The 15660-nt window shown below is 35.2% G+C and overlaps 1 protein-coding gene across 6 annotated transcripts in view; it reads left to right on the top strand.

The window, feature by feature from the left end:
* The window catches only part of sh3pxd2aa (SH3 and PX domains 2Aa), a 125234-nt gene that overhangs the window by 74601 nt on the left and 34973 nt on the right, over nucleotides 1-15660 (top strand). For all 6 annotated transcript variants that reach the window (XM_051137723.1, XM_051137645.1, XM_051137851.1 and 3 more), the window contains exon 6: nucleotides 764-789. In XM_051137723.1, coding sequence (XP_050993680.1) covers nucleotides 764-789 — 26 coding nt within the window. The remainder of the gene's footprint in view (nucleotides 1-763; nucleotides 790-15660) is intronic.

The raw sequence follows: 15660 nt of genomic DNA, 5'->3' as shown, positions 1-15660 counted from the left end.
TTTAACATTAATTTTTAACATTAATTTATACTTAGCAATTATTACAATGTAAAAATGACACATTTAAGATGCTCTTTAATGATTTTAGATGCTATTAGTGATGCTATTAACCATCAGCACATCAACCACAATATCATAGAGAGAGCAACCACTTAAAATCCACCAAACAGTAAGAAGTTCTCAGACCAACTTCAACATGAAGTTTTGCACGTACCAATCATTAAATAATCTTTAAATAATTTAAAAACGTAGTTACTCTATTTGTACTTTTGTCTTCGTTCCATTCTTTCCCATGTGTGTGTGTCCAGTGTGTGGACAGTTGCTAAATTATATTGTTTCCCACATTGGCATCATTTTCCATAAATAGATCTCCTCCCTTATCACAGTTTAACTTGATTTTTCACTAATGGATAAGTGTCACACTCAGGCCGGGTGAACTATTAATCGGGGGCGTGTTAAGAGATCCGCCCTTTTTATCCCAGAGCTGAAGGATGAGAGGAGGGACGGCCGGGGGGATAAAAGGATAGAAAAAGAGCTATGGTTCTGTTTGGGTCACATGATCAGATGTTGTGGCGATAGCAGCTGGTCCCTTCGATCTTAACACACACACTCGCTCCTTGCCCTGGCACACATCTTGCTCTACATCTCTAGTGTGTGTATGTGTGTATGAGGGTGTGGGTGTGTGAGTGTGTGACAGCTGTCTGCTGCAGGACATCGTCTCACTGTGACTTACCATGTCACTCTGCTGTTGCTTTTTTTACAGGGATTATGGATCCAAACGCAAGTCAGGTAAGACAGCCTTTTTTTTACCTCCCGTCTGGGTGTTAAACCTGTTGCCGGGTTTAAGTACTAACTCAGCCCTGCTCACTAACTCTGCATGCCCTCTCTGTTATTGCGGCATTGAATGACTTGCTGTTTCGCACTCAGCTCAGGGTAGGGAAAGGCTTTCGACTGAGTTTCTTTAGAGAATTGCACATGACTCAGAGGTTTTTAGAGCTCTGGGAGTGTCAGCTGTAAAAGGTTTGGGAATAACTGGCGGGACTTTGGAGGAAAGCCACATGAAAGTATGTGCATTTTTACTTCACGCTGTTGCCAAAGTGGTCACAGCCAAATCGCCTGGCTGAAGGCACAGAAAAAGCATGGAACCACCTTGTTCTAAGCAGTTGGTGCTTTTATTTTATTTTATTTATTTATTTATTTTTTTCCTAAGTGCATGTATAAATAAATATATACTTTTTTTCAGGCTGTTATTATAATGTTGAGCACAGAGACCTGATTTATGACAAGGATTAGAGCAAGTTTCCTTTGCATAGCATGCTAGGGTGTGTGTTTTGTGAGTGAGCAGCCGTTCTGCAGTTGGGATTCATTCAGAGATGCATGTCCACACAAACACACACACACACGCACACACACACACACACTGTTGAAGACTAATGTAATTTGGAGTGGAGTGAGTGTTAGAGTTTCTGTCATCTCTCTCCCACACACATCCCTTAAAAACATTTTCCGTTTTTGATCTGTTAGTTTTCCACTTGTAAACACACGTTCGTTTGCTCTGGCACTATTTGAAATTTACTAACTTTTGGATTTAGTTTTGGGTTCCAAAAATGCAATATAGATGTAATCAGAAGTTTGAGTGGTATGTTAACTAATTAAAGATGTTGTTTTATTTCCATTTCACATTTATTTATAACTTTAACTTTCAACAAAAAATGTAAAACTGTTTTGAGGTGCAACCGTCAATCATGTTGTTTTTACAAAATAAAAACACCAGTTGTGATTGCCAGAATAATTCTGTAAAAAATACAGTAAAAATGTAACAGAGCAACCTGTAAATTGTAGTTTAATAATTTAATTTAATTTTTATTGTTTTAATTAAAAAATAATAATAAAATAAAGATTTTTTCCCCTGCTGAATTAGCATAACTACTCTGATTCTTTAACCTATACTGACAACCAACATAATAACACAGCTTTTATTATAGAAAGACACATGATACAGCAAAGTTCATCACACGTTTAACAACATAAGTACCCTCAAGTATATAACAACGAAAACTCAAATGTAAAGTGGCGCACAAATTGACATAAAAATGACATAAAATGTCCAATACAGTTTTTCACCCTATGCAATCATTAAGATTACAATAATAGTACTTTAATTTAAAAAGTGCTGTATGCTCTGTCTTGCAGTGCTTAAACCAATGTTTTGCACTGTGGAAACTAGTACTCATGTGATTGTGATGTTAAGCGCTGTGTGTCTTTTGAAGGTGAAAAGCACATGTACAATCACATGCATGCAGTTCAGCCTAGAGTCATTTCTAGTGTTTTTTTTTTTTTTGGGAAGCAGTGCACATTTATTAAATACATCCTTGTGTATTTTGATTTAGCTTTTATTATCCATGCGGGAACATCGGTTTGGTGTAGGCAAAACCTGATCCAGACAAACAAACCCAGTTTTCAGACCAGTATATAATTATTCTTAAGAAACAATTTAAATTGTTTTGGCGTATTTATTAGGTCTGCAGTGTCTATACAAATATTTGGCTTTCCATTCATCATTTGTTTGTCTGTTTGTTCATTCACATTTATTTGCTCTCACAACATTTGAAAATTGTTAACATTTGGATTATATTTTGACCAGCAGCTGAAGTGATGTAATAAGCAATTCCAGCTGTTGTTTTCCCTCCTCCACCTCTCATTTGACAGTAACTCATGTGTAACCACTTATCATTAGTCTTTTGGATCACTGGAATTCAGATCATCATCAACATCATCATCATCATCCTTTGTTCCATTCTGTTTTGAAGATGACCACTGGATGTGCATCTGTCAAACATCAGTATTCATCAGTGTTAGCTACAAGTCAATAACATCCTGATGATGTTATCCCAATTGCAAAACTATGTATTTTGCAAGTTTGGAAATTTGTGATTTATTCTTAAAATTCTGTGGTTTGACATTGTCCTCATTTTTCTCTCAGTTTGAACATTTGGCTGTATGGTTTCCATTCTAATTAATTATCTCTGAGGGGTTAGCAGGTGGAAACTGCAGCTGGGAGGTGTCATTATCGAAAAGAAACTTGTTCACGGCGTGGACTTCTTATATCCCCTGGCAGTCCTGTCCACCAGAGCTTCCGCAGTGTGATGAGAAATGTCTTTTTAAAATGTTTTGGAAACTGATGCTTCGCATGACAATGTGAAGCCTGGAAGAAGCATTGTGTTTTCATTACAGATGGGCCTCACTTCCTGTGTCAGCATGGAGTGATTATGAAAACATTATTTCCTAAATGTGTTTTTTTTCTTTTTTTTTAAATGTCATTTGTAATTCAGTAATATTACATTTATATTTGGCTCTTTGGAAGCCTGTTTCTGCCATTAAATAAAAAAAGGTAATTTATCTCCCATTTCTGACATTTCTGACTAAGTTTTGCATCTTACAATTATGACTTTATTTTTAAGAATGAACTTTTTCTAAATTATCGTTAGGGCGCTTTTTAAATGATCGCTCTATGATATTGTGGTTGATGAAAAAAGTAAGAACTGCGAGTTTATATTTAAGTCAGAATTAAGAGTTTATATCACATTTCTGAGAAAAAAAAGTCAGAACTGCAAATTTATATTTAAGTCAGAATTGCGAGTTTGTTTAAATCAGAATTGTGAGTTTATGTTTGAGTCAGAATTGTGAGTTTATATCACAATTCTGAGAAAAAAGTCAAAATTGCGAGTTTATATTTAAATCAGAATTGCGAGTTTATATTTGAGTCAGGATTGCGAGTTTATTGGGTCAGAATTGCAAGTTTATATTTAAGGCTGTTTATATTACAATTCTGAGAAAATGGTGAGAATTGCAAGTTTATTTTTAAGTCAGTTTACAGTTTTTGTTTATATTACAATTCTGAGAAAAAGTCAAAATTGTGAGTCTATTTAAGTCAGAATTGCAAGTTTATATTTTAGTCAGAATTGTGTTTATATTTAAGTAAGTTTATATCACAATTCTAAGAAAAAAGACAGAATTGCGAGTTTATATTTAGATCAGAATTGCTAGATTACATCACAATTCTGAGAAAAAAGTCAGAATTACCTTTTTATTTTTTTATTCAGTGGCAGAAACTGGTTTTGATACCAATCCAATGCTTTCAGTGAGTTGAGGTTTCAGGTTACAATGTTACATAGAAGAGCAAAGTTTTTGAGCAAACCATTCATTTAACCGATTTGTGCAGAAATCTGATTTCATTCAGAAGTGAAAAAAGTGACTGTTTATGAGCAAGTCATTAAAGGGGTCATCGGATGCCCATTTTCCACAAGTTGATATGATTCTTCAGGGTCTTAATGAAAAGTCTCTAATATACTCTGACTAAAAATTCTCAATGGTTTTGTAAAACAACACCCTTTTTACCTTGCAAAAATCAGCTCTGCAAAAATCATCTCATTCTAAGGGGTTGTCCCTTTAAATGCAAATGAGCTCTGCTCACCCCGCCCCTCTCTTCTCTCTGTGGAAAGACGGTCTTGTTTACATTAGCTGCATTTAGCCACGTTTAGCCGCTAAACTTCCTAACTACCACGTTATAAGGAAAGGCGATTGCAAAGATTCATTAAAAAAACGCTTATACGCACTTCTGCTGTAAGTGAGCTGGATCATGAATGATTCGTGCGAACATAGACGGATATATGTAGATCGGGAGGCGCATTCCATTCACAAACAAATCTTCAGCGGCTCAGATGTCGGGAGTAAATGACGACCACTATGTTCATTATTACATCCAGCAACACAACACCTCAATCGGAGATATTCTTGTCTAACTTAACATCCCTGCTCTGGCATTAAAAAAAAAATTGAAAAGTTACTGGACTGTGACAGCTGGTCTAAGGTAAGAGCTCATGCCAATCAACTATCGTGGGAGCGGCCTCTGTCGGTGTGACGCCACACCGACAGGCATCTGAGAATGGCTCGATTTGAAAAAGGGGATATTATTTTTACAGATTAATTAAAAACCACTGCATGGATTTTTATCATTATAGGGTAGATGTGTACATACACTGCCAACACACATTAATGTTCAAACAACATGAAAAAGTGAACTTAGCATCCGATGACCCCTTTAAATCATTCACTTAATTGATTCGTTCAGAGACGCTGATTGTTGTGGATTTGTTTGCAAGAAGCAAACAAGTAACTGGCAATATTGTGTGTACAACAGTACATATATTTACGTTTTATTGCTTAAATAATATTTACTAATGTTTTTTGTTATACATATTCATTTACATGTAGTCGTAGCTATATTCACAATTAGAAGTCGACCGATATTGGATTTTACCGATACCGATAATTAGGTTGGAGCACACTGGCTGATACCGATTAACTGACCGATACTTTTTAAAATAACTACTGAACGGAAAATAAATAGTGCTCTACCTTTTTTTTTTTTTTTTTTTTTTTTTTAAGTAGTCTACTAAACCATATTTTGTAAATGAATAAAAATATTATTATTAATTATATATTGACCATTAGTTTATTTGATCACTAAATGGGCAAAAATATACTGCTGTCTTTTCTCCACTTATGCAGCATCTAGTCAACAAATTCATCACTTAGTAATGATATGAAAACATGCACTACAGTATACTGTACACACCGAAATCCGCCTTTGTCACGTGTCTAAACAAACAGCACGTGCTGTCAGTGATTTCCGCCACTAGAGGCCGCTCTCATGCTGTATAACAAAGACTATAGGGACTTCGCTGTATAATGAGGAATTTCTGAGCCGCTCCAGCAACGGACCCGACCCGGGAAAAACTATCGGCATGGATTTTTGCCGATAACCGATAGTTCCGCCCATCAACTATCGGTGGCGATTAATCGGTAAAACCGATACATCGGTCGACCTCTATTCACAATATAGCATGAGCTCTCATAATGCTTAAGTAGTGACAAACTGCTAACTGCTTTATGAAAGGAAGAACAAGTAAAGCATACCTTCTCTTTGCAATGGAAACAGGGCCAGTGTAATCAAACTGAAATTATGTGTATCATGAGACAAACTCTGATATTGCCATAGAGACTAACAAACTAAAGAAAAGTTTCCTTGTACGCTTAGGTAAACAGTTTAAAGAAAGAGGTCACGAGTAGACTTTCATAGCTTTGTGGTGGCAGGAAGACAGGGGCCTTGTTTCCCTCTGAGGTGGCCCTTAACAGTATATGATTACAATGTAATCACTCACACAGAGCATAATTCAATAGCATTACACTATAGCTGTGGGACTTTACACAAATAAACGGCAGAGCCCTGACTGAACTTTTTATATATCAGTTTAGAACCTCCAGTTAATGTTTTAATCTAGTGGTTTATTGTACCGTCTGTAAATCTGTAGGTTTTATAAAATAATATTGGCAGCCTTTTACTGTAAAATTACTTAAAATGTCTAGATAGATCTTTTACAGTTTTTCCCTGTATGTGGGTCAATATCACCATAGAGTGCCTTTCAACCCTCACAGTACTCACAAATTTTGGTCTTCACAAATTTTGGTTCCCATTCATTTTATATCATGTCATAAATAGTAGACACTCAAGTACTATAGAAACATATTAGCTGAGCTCCCATACATTTATTTAGACAATTATGGGCCATTATTCGAAGCGTAAACCATAAGATATGTCCACCCTGTCATGTACATAATATATTACCGTTAAGTATTGTGTTGGCGCCAATAGCCTTGTGGACACTGTGTGGTGTCCCGAGTTCGAATCCTGCCTCGTAGACCTTACCCGATCCCACTTGCTAGTGTTGGGTTCGAGTCCACCTAAGTCGAGTCCGAGTCGAGTCAGAGTCTTTTACCAATCCAGTCCGAGACGAGTCCGAGTCCAAAATGGGCCGAGTCAGACTCAAGTCCGAGTATCAAAGGTCCGAGTCCGAGTCGAGTCCATCCGAGTCCAGGGAAACACTACTGTTTGTCAGTATCTTAACATTGTTTTAATCCAGTGGTGGCCAAACTCGGTCCTGGAGGGAGGTGTCCTACAGATTTTAGCTCCAGCCCCAATTAAACACACCTGAACCAGCTAATCAAGCTTATACTAGGCATACTAGAAACCCCCTGGCAGGTGTGTTGAGGCAAGCTGGAGCTAAAATCAAGGACCAGGACCGAGTTTGGGCACCCCTGTTCTTAACCTTTACAACTAGAAAAATGCAATGTCAGTTGAAATGTAAGAAAAGCAAACCTCTTGTGGATCTTGCCATTTTGATTTTTGATTTCACAACATCTCATAATTAGTGTCCATGCTCTGCTTAGCAAACTTAAAGTCATGCAACAGAAGTTATGGCTCATCTATGTATTGTGACGTATTTTAGAGTGAAACAGGTTTTAGAATGTGATAAATTTTAGGGCGGGACTTGACTTTATTCACTGATATAGTAAATGTATAAATTCAAGGGTGGGGGTAAAGGAGAAGGTATCTTGGTGAATGGGACCTTAAGAGCAGAAAACATGTAGCCTCTTGCAGCACCTCTTTTTTTTCTAATTGTGGCTGTGTGTGTTTTGGGTTGTATATGACTTTTTTTTTTTCTTGAATGAAAATGAGGTTGTGAGGGATAAACCTATTTTTTACAATGGTACACACTGTGTATAAAGCCCTACCTATACTTTCCATAAGTCACAGCAAACTCACACCTGTTTTATTTTTGAATGCATTTATAGTTACATTAATTACAATAAATTACATTATATAAGGAATAATTGATGATGCGCCATTTAATTATTAGAAAATCATGCACACCCAAGATGGTTTTGGACCCATAAAACTGTTGCTGCAAAGATGTTAGAAAAAATATTTTTCTTTCAAGCTAGACACTGCCACCATGTTTAAATAATAATAATTTCAGTAAGAAAAAACTAATCAACTAATGTAAGCAAAACATTCTCGAGCTCAAGGCAAGTAAACACTCCAAGTATTACTTACAAGCAGAAGTATTAATACATAAATTAATCAAAAATACAAATGAAATAATATTTTTTTAAAATAGAATATTTTTTTAAAATAGAATTGTAGGGTTTTTTTGTAAGTTTTTTTTATGTAGGTCTATATAAAGGCTATTACAGAAATAGACTATATTTCATGAAGTAATAAATGTTAAAATAAAACACTGCAAAATCTTCACTGTATACATAAAAGATATTTCTTATTACAGTTAATAAGTGATTCAGTCAAGAACAGTGAGTGATTTTCTCTTTTTCTTTTGTTGTTTGATTATTGTTTGACGTGTTGACTGTTGCTTTAAGATCTGACGCAAATTTCAAATATTTTGACGCATCAGAATAGCATTTCCCAGCTATTCAGGTTTACTTAAACCTGAACAAAACCGACTTCATTTACATGAATAGTCTCCAATACGAGCATGTGTGTAGCAATAACAGAATCTATTAAAGCGAAAGAGAACTCGGCATTCACACACTGACTGGCGCGTTCTGTGATCGCACTTTAAGTGTGTGCGCACATAAACCCGTCGGCTTTCAAGTAGCCTACTGGACAAGACTTTCGTGATAATGCATCGAGTCAGTGACATTTCTGTCAACTGTCTCTGGACTCGGACGGACTCGGGATATTTTCCAAGTCCGAAAGGCTCGAGTCCGAGTCACGTCCGAGTAAAAATGCATCCAAGTCCGTGACAAGTCCGAGTCGCCTAAAAATTGTACTCGAGACCGGACTCGAGTCCGAGTACCCCAACTCTACCACTTGCTTCCTCTTATTTCTAGAAAATTATATTTGGATGCAGTTTTTTGTTCGCACGTTATTGGCCCCACACCTAGCTATTGAACACACTGGATTATACAGATATGATTAAATTATTATATAAAATATTATTTTAAAATATCAAGATGACAGGGTGGACCAGCAGATGACGGGGTGGACGCATAAAGCAGAACATACAAAGCATGACAAAATATGACAATGAAACATTTATTCAACTTTGAAAAAAATAATATAATAATAATAAATAATATAATTACATTCTCAGTCACATTGATATACCCCCATTCATTTTAGTTTTTAGCAATATTAACAACAATGTCCACCTAAGTGCAAGTCTAAGTGGCCGACAGGGTGGACATATTGACCTTCAATTAGCATAATAGCTTACAACAAACTGCTAGCAAATAACAAACTGCTAAATAGTTAGTCTGTTGTTGAAGATAATTTGGTATATTTAAACTTACATATTTTGAAAATACTGTATTCTAATAACTTCTGGCATATTTTATGCTGACGGGATGGACATGTTAAGCTTTGGACAAGCAAGTAAACAAACTCATACGAAGACAGTTTGTCAATTTAACAGTCACCAACATACTCACCTCAGCTGTTGAAATTCCCACCACTGCTTCTCATTGATTTTTCACAGAATTTCATTAATGTTTTTTCAAATAAAATTTCAGTGATATTTTTTGTTGATGTTATATTTTTTATTGCGTTCGATGATGCTTTTCAGTACTTTTGCTTACCTTTTCAATACTGCAGACTGTTGTAATACAGTAAACTCTGTAAATATATCAAGAGTTACATAACTCTAAGACCCTTAAGAGCTCAGTTTGGCTTGTCACGTTTTCCACAGGGAGACCATCTTGACAAGCAGATGGGTTTGAGACACTTAAGCCCCAAATAGGGATCAGTTTTGCCTGATTCTGTCCTCTCTGAACTGCTCTTATGTCAGGCTGAAGACATAAACCACCTGTTCAGAAGTTCAGAGCCCCGAGGATTAGGTAAAATGCGCCAAAACCGTCTGATCTGTCCCTCACTGTTCACACTAGGGGAAGTTCATACTTGCCCCATCACTTTGAGTCATTTTAAGTGTTTAATGATGTTTCATCCATTGTTAAGATATAGCAATTTAAGAGTTCTGTTAAACACAAAAGCCATTGACTTCCATAGCATATTTTTCCATATGGAAGTCAGTGGCTACCAGCAACTGTTTGGTTATCAACATTCATGAAATGTATACATTTTGATTAATCTAATACATCTTTTCTGAATAGAAGTGTTAATGTCTTTGAAAATTTTATATTTTAAACTGTAGTATAAAATGGAAGCAATCCTTTTTCTGTGAATTTGCCCATTTTGCCCAAAGCATCTTATAGTTTGTTAATTCAGCCCCCCTCAAGGTTATCCTGGGGTTAAGTATCTTAAAGACTCAATGCTGATAGTTTACAGATCGTACCTTCGTGGATTTGAACTTGCAGCCTTTGGGGTCCTGAGCTTAAGCCACTATGCTACAACACCCCGTGCACCTGGATGTTTTTACAGACACTCCTCTTAGATAATTCATGTCTTCCTGTATGTGTCTTTCGTCCCTGGTGAGAAAAGGACACGCTTTACTTGCAGTTTCCCTCATTCTGCTCTTCGTGTGAGAGTCAGATGTGGAGAGGGGAAAAACGGAGGGGGGGATTGTGAGGTTCTGCCGGAATGGGGTCAGTCAGACAGGCCTCGGTTTACGTGGCAGAGTGGGTTCAGTGTGACGTCGGACTAGCTAATCTTGTTTACACAAGACTCAGGGCTCTGTGGAGGAGTGGAGAGGCCATACGGAGAGAGAGAGAGAGAACGAGAGAGAGAGAGGTGTGTGGAACAGATGGGAGTTTCAGGGGAGGAGGGATAGTTTTAGTTTGAGAGGAATGGCTGTGTTTGCATATGTATGTGTGGTGTATGTTTGTCTGTTCCATTGAAAGGAATGGGCTTAAATAGGTCAGTGTGGTTTTATGGTTAAAAAGTCCTTTTTAATGACATTTAATGAATGCAGTTTGACTGATTAGAGATGTTAGCTACTGGAAAATGACAGGATGTTTAATTCTAATTTGTTCTAAGCATGTTTGGCTGTTTGATGAAGTTGGCTTGTTTGACAGATGAATCTAATTATTGTACAAATAATAGATTTTCCAGAAATGTGGAACTGTGAAAACTATAAATAATAGAGAAGCTGAATTTTTTAGTGTATGAGTCAAAGATGAAAAGGGGTATTCAAGCATCAAAACAATAAAAGTTTAAAACAGCTTTAATTTTTTTCCTAAGTTAGAATGTGTCCTGTTTTCTGAGCAAAAATAATGATTACTATACATTTTTAAATGTTTTGGATATAAAATATGCATATGTAGAACAAGAATCATCAAACTACATTAAAAGACTAAGGATCACAGCGCAGCCCCCCGGAAAACTAATTAATTGTCATATTAAATATTTACCAATCTTTGCTACTACCCTTGAATCAATAGTTATTAGGCATTTGTCAGCAAGAAGTTTGTTGAAATATAAATATTTTATATTATATATGTTATATTTATAATATATATAAATCAATATTTTATTTTCACAAAAGTTGAAACATTATTGTAGACACTATACTTGCATTTAATGTTTTCCATGTATACATTTATTTTAGAGCTGTCGAGTAGATTAATTGCGATTAGTCATATCCAACTTTAGTTAGATATGTATATTATACGTATAATATACTTATGTATATATAATATACATAAGTATATTATATGATACATATCTATCTATCTATCTATTTATCTGTCTATATATATATATATATATATATATGTCTATATATATAAAATTTACATTTATGTTTTACATTTTAGTTTTATATTATATATGAATCTAAAAATGTAATACATATATTTCTTATATATTTACATATATAAACATACATATATTATAGAAATACAAAATTTTATTTTGGTTGCGATTAATCACTATTAGTCGATTTAACAGCCCTAATTTATTTGTATATTGGGTATTTATATTGAATTATTTGTATATGCATATTTTTATTTAATTTGATGCACACACCAAAATGGGCATACTTTGACCAATATATAAAATAAAAATAACTAAGTATAAATACACTGTTTACATAGAAATTTAATCACGTTTAATCGATTCAGCAGCCCTAATTGATTTGTATGTTGTGTTTTTATATTTAATTATTTGCGTGCGCATATTTTATTTAATTTGATGCAGACACCAAAATGGGCCTACTGGACCAATATATAAAATAAATATTAACTAAATATAAATACACTATTTACATATAAATGTACATATACACATATTACATATTGACATCATAAAAACATAAAAAAGACAAAAGCACATAAAATGACTAACAATTAAACTGAAATGAATATGAAAAACATAAAAATGAAAGCTAATTCAGAATATGAATAAAAACTATTATAGTATATAAATAGTTCTAAAATAATACTGGTCTGGGTCTAGAACCAGGCTAAAACAATGAAATCTGTATGTAAAAAGCAAAATAAAGATGAAAATAATTGAAGACGGTACAATAAGACTTTTAATTTAAGACTAAATAATATTTTTTCAACCCCTGGGACATAAAATGTTTTCAAAAGTACCACATAAATACAAAAATTGATGTATTTCTGTCTCTTGTGAGCTCTCTGCCAAAACACAACTGGTGAGCATACGGTTTGATTTTCATTTGTTTATGTTTTCTTGATTTTGCGGTCTACATGCTGAGCCTTCATAGCCAACAACTGGATGAGTTCATTATATTCAAATTAACATAACTGTCTTTTTCATAGCCAACAAACTATCTCCACTGTGCTAGAGATGCCCATGCCAAGAGATGTGTAAAACCAGATAGATCAAAGAGTTGCTATCTTTCTACAAAGATGTTCGTAATTAACTAGTCCTGTCTGCAGGTGTTGTATTTTTCTTCAGATATGTTTATGGTAATACTATAGCATGTGTGAAAGACAATTCCTTCCACACAAAAGTAAGAAAGACGTGTGGTTCCTGTAATGGAGGGAGGTCGACTGTTCAGGGTCAGGAAAGAGATGTAAATTACAGTGAGAGAAACCAAAACAGACGTTCGCTCAGTTCTAACACCACTGACCTGAGCTTAATCACTAGTCTCTGTGTGTGTGTGTGTGTGTGTGTGTGTATGAGCGATGTCATGCGTCTGTTTATCATGAGTGGGAGTGGGAGAGATTGAGTATATGTTCATAACAGTGAGTGTTTCAGCATTTCTGTGTGAAGGAAGGGTCAGAGAGGTTGAAAGTTAATATCTGTCACATGTGAAAAGCTTCGCTAAAGGGATGGATCTGTGCACGGGGGTGTGGAGTATTTTGTAAATGATTTGACCTCCAAGGCACTTGAGTCTGTTTAATTCAAACTCCATGGAGTTTTTGTAGTGAAGTACAGTTGACCTAACGATCAACCCTGAGCTAGAAAAAGTGCAGGTTCATCAGAAGTTTGACACGACAAAAACATTTCATGATATTCCTGTTATGATATACCAATTTAAATACCAAATATATATTTAAAAGCATCTAAAATGCTGTTAAAAATACTATATAAAACAACTCTCATATCTAATTATTAAATTTAAAGGGTTAGTTCATCCATGTAATTCCAAACCTGTAAGACCTTCGTTAATCTTTGGACCACAAATTAAGATATTTTTGATGAAATCTAAGAGTTTTTTCTTGTGGAAAATTGGCATCCGATGTCCCTTTTAATATTTAATGCTAATGTTTATTAATGCTAATTTACCAGATGTAGAGCATTTTGAACTTAGGTCTGATATGGTTGTAGTTGTTAATGCTCCTTTGAAACCACCATGGCATTTATTTGACCTTTTTGTGAGTGATTTGCCAGTAAATCTGGTGAAATTCTTCAGCGCTCAGATCAGGGTTTGGGTGGGAAACAATCCCTATGAGTATGAAAAGCTAACAACTGCATAGATCGAATTTTACATTTTTATTTGTTGTGTTAACACTCAGCTCACAATCACATAGAATGTAGGAGGGAAGAAATGTCAGGAATGAACGGATTAGGAGTCGGAGGTGTTGAATGGAACGGAAGGGTGGAGGGATATTGGGCGAGGTTCGTCCTGTGGGGTAAAAATGCAACATTGCAAGTACCTACATCTTGAATTCTGCCGGTGCTGAGTGTGCTCATTGTTTACACAGGTTATATTACACCTCATTTTTTGGTGGCATGCGTGCAAGGGCCTTTGTGGGAGTCCATTGAAGCGATGAAAAGAAATAAGTTATAGAAACAAAGTAATTGTTCACGTCAGCCGAGACGTCTCCCCGGTGACTTCTCATATTTTTACCGATAGTGACGCGTGACATTTAATTTCCTGATGGAGATTGGTGTGTGTGTGTGATAACAGAGAAGATATTAGGAAACTCTGCCGTGACCTCACACCCTTAAACTCAGACATACTTGCTTTCAAGGCAATAGATTTGTCAAAGCAGACACACACACACACACACACACACACACACAGAAACACACACATAGTCACATTGTTTTTCAACACCATGTGATGCTTTATGGGTATTGTAACCAGATGGCGCCTTGCTTAATAACTCTAAAGTTGTCTGTTCACTGCACTATTTGCCATTTATCTGGTATGGGGTATTTGGCAATTCCAGTTATTCTAGTGAAATGTGTTAGGCTGGGGGAAATTAAGAGTAATAAATAAATAAAAGCCTGAAAAAAAAAGTCTTTTGCCAAAAATTTAGCATAAAGTAAACAAAGCCTGTAAGAAAAAAAAAATTATACATATATATATATATATACTTATTTAAATGACATTATAATAGTATATTGCACTAAATTGTATTTATTCTGTTTTTAATTTAAAAAAAAATGTTAATGACAGCATGATATTGATTGCTATGGAAGCCAGTTTCTGCCACTGAAAAAAATGTTATTGCAACTTTTTCGAGGTTTTTCCTGAGAACTGTGAGATATAAACTCGCAATTGCAAGTTTGTAAGTCAGAACTGCAAAATATAAACTTGCAGTTCTAAGAAATTAAGTCAGATTTGTGAGTCACAATTCTGACATTATAACTCTTAACTGGAAGTTTATATCATGCAATTCTGAGAAAAAAAGTCAGATGTGCAAGTTAATATAATGCAATTCTGATGTTATGACTTGAAATTGCGAGTTTATTTCACAATTCTGACCTTATTTCTCAAAACTGCACGTTTTTGTCTCACAATTCTGACTTTATAACTCACAATTTCAAGTATATATTATCCAGTTCTGAGAAAAAAGTCAGATGTGCCAGCTTATATCACACAATTCTGACGTTATGACTTGAAATTGCGAATTTATATCACAATTTTGACCTCTTTTCTCAGAATTGCAAGTTTTAACTCACATTTCTTCTTTCTCGCAATTGCGAGTTTATATCTTACATTTGTGAGAAAAAATATTTTCGTTTTTAAAACTGCAAGTCTTTATCTCACAATTCCGACTTTCGCAGATACGTCACACGTACGTCTGCAAGATGTCTGTTAAAGATCTCTTGATCTGGAAAGCATCTGCTGTGTACAAACGTCTGGTAGACATCTGTAAGATGTCAGTTTTACATACATTCTAAATCATAAACATTTTAAAGACATCTAATAGACGTCTGTTTGATATCTGATAGGAAACATCCAATAGACGTATTGCAGATGAGCAAAATCCGTCTTGCAGATATAAATTCAGACGTCAAATAGACGTCTCCGAGATGTATGTGTGCTATCAGGGTTATAAGTTGCAACTGCGAGTTTATATCTCAGTTCTGAAAAAAAAAAAGTCAGAATTGCTAGATGCAAACTCGCAATTGTGAGAAAA

This window comes from Labeo rohita, chromosome 1 (genome assembly GCF_022985175.1).
Source record: "Labeo rohita strain BAU-BD-2019 chromosome 1, IGBB_LRoh.1.0, whole genome shotgun sequence".
Taxonomy (NCBI): domain Eukaryota; kingdom Metazoa; phylum Chordata; class Actinopteri; order Cypriniformes; family Cyprinidae; genus Labeo; species Labeo rohita.
This window is presented reverse-complemented; position numbering and strand designations above follow the sequence as displayed.